Genomic DNA, 9,202 nt, shown 5'->3' with positions numbered 1-9,202 from the left:
TATATATATATATATGTATATATGTATGTATATATATATACATATACATATAAATATATATATATGTGTGTGTGTGTCTAAGTTCGTATAATCTTAACTGAAGTGATATGTGTGCGAGTATAGCGTTGGTATTTTGATATTTTGTATGACTACGCATCGAAGTTCAGATAGTCTTACCCGAAGTGACTGTGATATACTGCCGTTCTATTCGCTGCAGGCTCAGTGCCCTTGGCAGACAAGGGCGATGCTTTAATGGAGGCGCTGAGAAAGATACACGTCAACCTAGTGGTAAAAGATACCTACCAGTTCTTCCAGGTACCGGTTGATCCATCACAGGCACCACAGTACACAGAGGTATGTAGATATGACCTTGTATGCTCTATATAATGTTTTATCAGTAGAGTAGGAACACTACCGGCTGACATAGCTTCGCTGTTGCTAATACTGAGACACTGTGAGTGTTTGTAAACTTGGGTTGTCGACCAAACAACCACACATTGCTGTGTATATACGACCCATGAGTGTGACTCTACTATCCCCGAGCTTTATCATTGGAACGTAGCCGTAATAAGACCACACTCCATGCTTCGCTCCTTTCAGATTATCACACGTCCGATGGACTTCGGCACAATGTTCACGAAATTGGAGGCAGAAGAATACGGTTCAATCGACGACTACAGAGCAGACTTTGAGCTCATGTGCAACAACGCTATGACTTATAACATGGAAGCAACTATCTATCACAAGGTATGACTTACAATATAGTACCAGCTATCTATCCAAAGGTAAGGCTTGCAATATAGAAGCAACTATTTATCACAAGGTATGACATACAATATAGTACCAGCTATCTATCCAAAGGTAAGGCTTGTAATGCAGAAGCAACTGTCTATCATAAGGTATGACTTATAGTATGGAAGCAACTATCTACCACAAGGTAGGACTTACAATTTAGTACCAAATATCTATCACAAGGTATGACTTGCAATATACTACCAGCTATCTATCTAAAGGTAAGGCTTGCAATACAAAAGCAGCAATTTATCACAAGGTATGACTTACAATATAACCAGCTATCTATCCAAAGGTAAGGCTTGTAATACAGAAGCAACTGTCTATCATAAGGTATGACTTATAGTATGGAAGCAACTATCTATCACAAGGTATGACTTACAATATAGTACCAACTATCTATCTAAAGGTAAGGCTTGCAATACAGAAGCAACTATTTATCACAAGGTATGACTTACGATATAGTACCAACTATCTATCACAAGGTATGACCTACAATATAGTATTAACTATTGATCACAAGGTATGACTTACAATATAGTGCCAGCAATCTCAAGGTATGACTTACAATATAGTACCAACTATCTATCACGAGGTATGACTTACAGTATAGTACCAACTATCTATCTAAAGGTATGATTTACAATATTGTAACAACTATCTATTACAAGGTATGACAAAAGCAAATATCTATCAATATGTAAGGCTTGCAAAATGGAAGCAACTGTCTATCACAAGGTATGTATTGCAATATAGAAGCAACTACCTGGTAAGTTCTTGAAGTATATTCAGTTGGTGAATATCTCGTTTCAAGCAGGGCGCGGATGGGATAAAGGAAGGGAGTTAGGTTTGTGTGACTTTAATAGGGTATTGGGTGTCCGTGTGTAGCCTTTGTGTTACTTGGTACATGTATTGGCCCAAAGGCAGTTCCTGAAAATAAACCAAGTTCACTGACGTTTTAAACCTGTATGCATTCGTATGTAGAGCGCTAAGAGGCTGCTCAAGCAAGGGTTAGCGCTCATCAGGAAGGAAACCAAGGTGCATGCGAGAATTCTCAAGCAATTGGAGAAGGAGGCCAAGCAAGCTGCTACAAAGCGCAGAGAGAAGTCGGTGTCCGTCGCTCTAACCAGGTGAGTGCATGTGACTGTACCACAGTCGGCTGTTCATATTAGAAGGGGTCACATTCGGTCCGCAACCGTGAGTTATACATAAATTGTTGACGTTTTATGATAGATATGGAGACGTCATTATGGCGGATATGGTGTGTTTTTCTAGATAGCCAGGCACACACTGAGAGGCGACGACATGCCGTTTAACCTCTGCCAACGGAAACATATACAGCTAACCTCTGTAGTGATGTTCTGTAGGTAAAAGAGACAAGCCAACCAAGCTAGAGTACACTTATGCGCCAGGAAAGCCTGTTGTTTACCCCGCCTTATTGAAAAATAATTACACACAAAAACAAAAGCAAACACACAGAAACAAACAGACACTCCCACACACTGATGGAGAACACAGCGTGTTGTACACACGCAGCGCTTCGGTGAACACATACACCATCAAGATTCCAATCATTGCCATTGCCATTGTCAATACCATTACCATTATGATTCATTCAGAGACAACTGTGTTCCTGTGTAGATGAAAACACGAGAGCATTGTGAGACATGCAGGGTTTGCGCAGGCATCATAAATGACTGTTTCCTTGCACTGCTATTTTAAAACACTCGCATCTACCCGCACAGTATAAGACGATAGTATGGTAGACCCAGAGTGCTTAGTTAGTCAACCTCTGCGCCATGAAAAGTTCGGTACACCTCACGAATATACTTCAATCATGCCCGGCTATACTCAACCAAATACATCGTACACCGGGATGGAGAGACCAGACGGTGTGATGGATATTGTAGGTGGCGGTTTGCTAGATACATCCGCCGTTAAAAAACCAGTACCGCATGTCAAAACACTTGAGAGTCCCTTTGATTACACCAAGCACCGCAACGCAAGTATACACCACAACACACTGGCCCAAGCAATAGCCCCAGGTGCTTTTCAACACACATCCTTCACACCCGTATCTAAAGCAGTACCCATCTAACCCACACAGTGATGAAGAGGACGACAGCATGATGGAGCTGGAGGGACCGGCAAGCCCTGGCGACGCTGAGGAAGAAGTGTATGTGGGGGGCTTGATGCAAAGGCAACCCAGCACCATGCTTGAGGCGCAGACGCTAAGACACTACGCAACGGAAGCGGCTAGAAACGCGTCAAACGCTATAAATAGATCGGAGTCACGCCCGCACCCGCTTGTGTTTGATCGGAAGGTGTGTATGCTCGAGTGCTATAAATAGATCGGAGTCACGCCCGCACCCGCGTGTGTTTGATCGGAAGGTGTGTATGCTCGAGTGCTATAAATAGATCGGAGTCACGCCCGCACCCGCTTGTGTTTGATCTGATTGTGTGTATGCTCGAGTGCTATAAATTGACTGGAGTCACGCCCGCACCCGCTTGTGAGTGTATCCGTGTGTGAGCGTGTGTGTGCGTGTGCGTGGTGTGTGTGTGTGTGTGTTATTTGTTTGTTTGTATGTTTATTTATTTGGAACTTAAAAACATACTTCATAACACTTATGTTTCATCGCTGTACACACTTTTGCCATGCGTAGGGAAACCTTATGTTCGCGGACGAAGATACAGCGGCCAAAATGAACTTCTTAACCAACGAACGAGCGAATGCCGTGTGTGGGAAGACACTGGGTGAGGAACTGGCTGAGTTACCTATATCCTATCCCACCTTTTATACGAAAGCCGCACTCGCTGCGGCATCGACAAGTGGTGTACCGGCCAAAAGGTATTTTTTCATATATTCATATAAATGAATATATAAATCGGTATACTTATATATATATATATACGCACGCACGCACGCACGCACACACACACACACACATATATACACATGTATATATATATATATATATATATATGTGTGTGTGTGTATATGTGCGTGTATGTATATGTTGTGTGTGTGTGTATTTATGTATATATATGAATGTAGTATTGGTACATGCATCATGTGACTGCCTGAATTTGACCAGATTTGGGTATGGATTCTGTTCTAGAAGCAAAGCCATCGATATACATCGGGGGATCATACCCTTTTTTGTGTGTTTTACACTGATTTGTATATGACCGCAACGGTTCATTTCTCTCACTCTGATTTGGGGAATTTGTAAGATTCTTACCTTCATTCCAAAAAAAACTTCTGCTTGAAGACGCATCCTCCTAACACACCCCGCTTCCTAGATTCCAGTTGTAAACTATTTATATATGTATCCCGCCGGATATATAGTCACAACAGTACACCAAGTATCCGTTTCACTACATAATAGTAACCACATACAAATGCAATAACCTGATCCATTACCAGCGGAGCGCCCCAACCCGTCACGCATGTCACCGGTGCATCGCAAACCAATCAGCTGCACCTGTGTGCGCAGTTGTTGACAGGGCCATACTCGAGTCACCTGCCCAAGGCCGACAACAGGTATGCCAGCAGCTATGGCTGTGTCTTAGGTGCAAGTGACTATAGCTGTCTTAAGTACAGGCAATTATGGCTGTATCTTCTTGATATGTAGATATAGACTGATTCGTTAGTAAATGACGAATCGAGCAATTGATTGGAAAGTTATCAGGTTGTATGCCTGCATTATGTTGCATATATATATATATATATATAGAGGGTTCGGGGTCTAGGGTTTAGGGTTTAAGATATCTTTTTTTTTCTTCATTGGGAGACCTGGGTTATTTGGTCATCTTGAGATCTGAGCTTGTATAGCCACTACTGGACAGGCAGAGAGCTTTCAGAGATTGTATTGGCATAGACCTAGTATGGGAATTTATATTCGTACATATCTCCAAGAGAACGATTGAGTAACTCAGCGATATATGATCCATCTAGTATGCAATGTAGCGTATATAGAAAGTCATCCGGAGTTCGTGCCGGCGGTATACAGTCTATATCTCAGATGTAGGTGTTCGATGAATTGTTATGGTGTGTTGTGTAGTGGTACAACATCGGTGCACGCAGCAACCCCCTCCCCCCCTCCTCTCCCACAGCACCTGGATTCAAGCTCATAGTCGAGGACCAACATAATCCACACACCAGTCGACTATCTGCGAATGCATACACCATCCATCCATAGCACTCTGCCGTATCTGTCCACTGACCATAGCACTCTGCCGTATCTGTGCTCTGAACTGTTACAGGTATAGCAAGCTCACAGCCGCCCAGCAGAAGGTGGTGGAGAGCACCTTTGGAGACGAACACGTGTATTCGTACGCCTGTTCACTTCGGAAACGGGCTGAGAATATAGCCATTGCGCCGGACGGGGAAAGGTATGGCGCGTTTATGTACTGTATGGTTATCCACCGTAGTTAGTACGAATGAGAGGGCCCTGGGTTGTTTCGGTTGTAGTATGCAACTGCACACAGGGGTTTCGTATTTGTTTCGTATCCCGATTCGTGTTCTGATCTGTAAGGCGCAGGTGGCTGGTGAGTTCAGACATTCTGTTCGACCGAATTGGAACGCAAAGCTAGTTGGTTTTTTTGTCGAAACAATGTCCTAGCAAAGTTCGGGCATAGTCAATACGAACCCTGATATACGTTTACACCTACTAAAACCACTTTCATAACACACACACACCCACACACACCCACATACACACCTCTGTAGAGATCGTGTGGACAGCCTCATAACGAAGCTCACAGACAACCGGTACAAACGCACGGAGTGGCCGTCGCGCAGCCTGGACTCAGAAATACAGACCCTTGGAGTGGACAAAACGCCGCCGGTGAGTGCTGAGGAGCTGAAGGTGCTGGTGGCCCTGAGCAAGGAAGACGGGGTGGACATGAAGTGGCTGGACACCATGTTTAAGCCAAGGGACGAGAACATCAGGCGCACCCCCGAGTGTGTGCAGGATGTCTTGGGTATGCATCTGCGTCCGAGTCTGATTCTGTGCGCGTGTGTTTTGCGTGTGCGTGTGCGTGTGCGTGTGCGTGTGCGTGTGCGTGTGCGTGTGCGTGTGCGTGTGTGTGTGTGTGTGTGTGTGTGTGTGTGCGTGTGCATGTGCGTGTGTGTTTGTGTTTGTGTGGGTGTTCGACTGAGTCTGAATCTGCATGTGCGGGTGTGTGTGCCTGTCTGTATGTGTATGTGTGCATGTGCCTGTGTGCACGTTCCAGGTATTCCTTGTGTTCAAGCTCTAGCACAGCAGTATCATACTTCTTACATACATAGCTTCTCAATCAACCCTGTTCTTGTGCTACATCCTTGATCGGGCATAACACTGTCTCGAATGCATATGAAATCCTTCCGATATAGGCACGCCATATACTTTGCTGATAGCAGGCTAGTTTACTTCACCCTAAATCCCATCTAACTTTTCCTGTTCCGTTTACGTTTTCCTCTTAGACGATACGTCTGGTTTACTGTGGGAGTTGGAGAAGGTGCAAGCCATACGCAAAGCGGTCGGCAACACCTCCTCGTACAAACCGGAGGAACGGGCGTTGGGTATGTTATGCACGTGTGTCATGAATGCGGAAGGAGCTATCTTTATCTTTATCTGTTTATATGCGTATACTTGCCGATACTTTTAATGCCAGATGTAAAATGTGGCTACCTATACATGACGATGGGGAAGCCGGTGTGTAGTACTACACTCGAGAACGGGTTGTGTGTGAAAAGGAAACTCGTGATACAGGGCACGAGTCATGTACTTCTGATCACCCCCCATGACACCTACATGTAAGATACGTTGGTGTATTCAGTCAGCCTATCAAACGACCCACGGATCGGAATCTATGCAACAGGTGGTACGTGAGAACTAAGCCATACTGGACTGTGGGGACCAACGGCGCACATACACACACTTCTGTAGTCAGACATGTGTTCAGACGCATACTCACGTCGATCTCCACCTTGCCCCCTCTACAGCACAAGAAATAGTGACGCGGCTGAAGCAGCTTTTAAGCATCGCCTACCCTCAGTAGAGGTACCTACAGCCCTCTCTCTCTCTCTCTACCAACACGTTGGTATTAGCTGAGTATATGAGCTGTGGTCATTCTGGTGGGCACATCCGAAGCAGCCGGAGTGCCTCTAACCTATCAATGGCCTTCTGTTTGCACTGTATCACCGCTGTGGTGTCTGTGAGGTAGTAGATCTGTCGCGGCCATTCTGGCCCATACTATACTGCACCACCCCATAGTAGAATGTAGCGGTCGTTGTTTTACTTCCCACAAGACCCACCAGTGGACCAGCACCCCAAATCCCCAAGGGCACACAGTGCGACACGGCACAACGAGCTCCTGAGAAACCCATTACGGGCGTCGCAGCAGATGTACCTCCACATAGCCGCTGCTGAACCTGCGTCCATGCGTCTATTCCGGGTATTAGAGTGGCTTGGTATGTGATGGGATCACCCGCAGGTTATGCAACTGGCGTTCGGCTATAGTGATTGGCTGGTGAGTGTGTACACCAATATACACCGGCCTCCAACACTACCACCCCCACCCCCCCCCCCCTCCCTCTCTCTCCTTCTCGTGCCCTTTCAACGGTATCAAGCACGCAAACCTGCGTGTGGCTGTATATCAAACACATCCCCTCTCTCGCACACTGCAAAGCACATCACTTAAAGGGTGCTGCGGGAACACTACACACCGGTTCTTGACCTAGTCAGGTCTCTCATTACCCCGTATTGGGCGGTCGGGTTCAGGGTGTAGCTTGGGGCACTCACAAGCACACTCGCAGACCGTTGTGTGGACTTGAGGGTGGCCGTAGTCGATCTCACCGCTGTCCCGCCCCTGGGGATAGCCTGCGGATCCGTACCCGTGCCGTGTGTGTAGTCATTCGTCGCCGGAGGCTGTGGATCGGTATCATTCTGGGCAGTAGGTGGCTCAAACGAGGCCTATTGTGTGGTCAAGCCCAGTGGCTTTGGTTTCCGCAGTTGTATCATTGTGAGGGGACCCTCTAGTCCTCTACCCAGGGCTTCTGGCTCTCTGCCCCACACTATATATGTTAGAGGCATTCTCTGCAGGATTTTCTAAGAACACGGGGTTGTCTGCCAGCTTGCAATTCGGTGAAAAGGAGTGTCAAACAGCTTTCAGAAGGTGCCAAATTACTTTCATTCATATGGTGTCAAACAACCTTTAGAAGGTGTCAAACAGCCTTCTTATGATGTCAAACAGCTTTCATAGGATGGGGACGGACGGACCGGCAAACGCGAAGTGTTCATTTGGCTCTCGTTGCCCTCGTTCACTTAGCGTAGAGTTCTCCTCTGTGCTCCTCGGCACACAGTCATAGCACAAAGGTGCTCTGTTCAGCCGTGCAATGGTGGACCAAGCGTTTGGACCGGGTCCTGACCCGTTTGTCGCTGACTAGCCGATAGTCATCACAAGTGGTCTTGTGAAGCTTGGTTTCAGCAGACTCGGGTTATTGGGTAGATTGCTACCTGCAGCGATTCCAGGCCTCGTCCGTCCAAACGATAGTAGCGAGATTTCCCACAGCAGGATGTTTCATTGAGCCCGGAACATTGGGCTGAAAATTTGTCCAAAGGCAGCAGTAAACGTGGACATTGAACTGTAACTTTAACCCCGCAAGCACTGAAAACATCGAAATTGGATTGCTCACTTGTATTATTGGCGGTATAATATTCTTACTCAGGCGCACCTTTGATCGTATGTATGAGCATTCCATACCGTTGATATGAGATGACAAGAGTTTATTTATCACTCAACACAGAATAGTAAATAATTGGTAACACTTGAATTAGAAGCCTATGGCTTCACTTCACTGTACCCTGTTCAATTAAGGAGGCTATGATTGTACATAGTCATACATAGCCTCCTGTAAAAAGGCATAGCCTCCTAGCTAGGACCCCTATCTTTAGAGGAGAGACAGAGGGGGTATACTGGTATATCCTTGTCTGTTTTAGGAGGCTATGATTGTACATAGTCATACTCTGTTTTAGGAGGCTATGAAAAAAGTGTCATTTTAGGAGAGTTTGAAAAAAAAGTGTCATTTTAGGATGGTCTGGAAAAAGGCACGTCATAGACACAATAAATGCCGCCAAAGCAACACATCCCCAAATATAGAACCACCTGTCTGCCACTACTACATTAGTGACTTATCATATTTAAGTATTGTGTTTCAACTTTCAACTCACTTTCAAATACACATGATGGACAGCCAATAAGAAGTCGGTTGCAATGGCTCCATGTCTCACTGACTGTGCTCGACAGTACGAGGCTCTTATTTTTGGTTCGTTTTATATATATACAAATGATACGCAAAACCAGCAAGTGTTTGTACATATGTACGACGTATGTATGTACGTCTGTATAATTGTATATTCATAGA

General features: G+C 45.5%; 2 protein-coding genes across 2 annotated transcripts in view; one reads left to right on the top strand and one right to left on the bottom strand.

Moving 5' to 3' along the window:
- Positions 1 to 6,960, top strand: part of SARC_06185 (hypothetical protein) — a gene marked incomplete at its 5' end in the record, with an annotated part of 9,020 nt that extends 2,060 nt beyond the window's left edge. The window contains 10 exons of the mRNA XM_014299924.1: positions 218 to 354; positions 601 to 747; positions 1,777 to 1,922; positions 2,900 to 3,116; positions 3,456 to 3,640; positions 4,220 to 4,336; positions 5,059 to 5,187; positions 5,525 to 5,778; positions 6,260 to 6,358; positions 6,782 to 6,960. Coding sequence (XP_014155399.1) covers positions 218 to 354; positions 601 to 747; positions 1,777 to 1,922; positions 2,900 to 3,116; positions 3,456 to 3,640; positions 4,220 to 4,336; positions 5,059 to 5,187; positions 5,525 to 5,778; positions 6,260 to 6,358; positions 6,782 to 6,837 — 1,487 coding nt within the window. The 3' untranslated portion in view covers positions 6,838 to 6,960. The remainder of the gene's footprint in view (positions 1 to 217; positions 355 to 600; positions 748 to 1,776; positions 1,923 to 2,899; positions 3,117 to 3,455; positions 3,641 to 4,219; positions 4,337 to 5,058; positions 5,188 to 5,524; positions 5,779 to 6,259; positions 6,359 to 6,781) is intronic.
- Positions 6,961 to 7,496: 536 nt separating this feature from the next.
- SARC_06184 (hypothetical protein) lies at positions 7,497 to 8,078 on the bottom strand (the record flags this gene model as incomplete). The annotated part of the gene is made up of 2 exons (XM_014299923.1): positions 7,497 to 7,751; positions 8,058 to 8,078. The coding sequence occupies 2 exons, from the start codon at positions 8,076 to 8,078 to the stop codon at positions 7,497 to 7,499; spliced, it is 276 nt and encodes a 91-aa protein (XP_014155398.1).
- Between the last annotated feature and the right edge of the window lie 1,124 nt (positions 8,079 to 9,202).

The sequence above is a fragment of the Sphaeroforma arctica genome, assembly GCF_001186125.1.
Source record: "Sphaeroforma arctica JP610 unplaced genomic scaffold supercont1.431, whole genome shotgun sequence".
NCBI classification, from domain to species: domain Eukaryota; class Ichthyosporea; order Ichthyophonida; genus Sphaeroforma; species Sphaeroforma arctica.
Note: the sequence above shows the minus strand (reverse complement) of the source record. Positions and strands in the feature narration are given on the sequence as shown.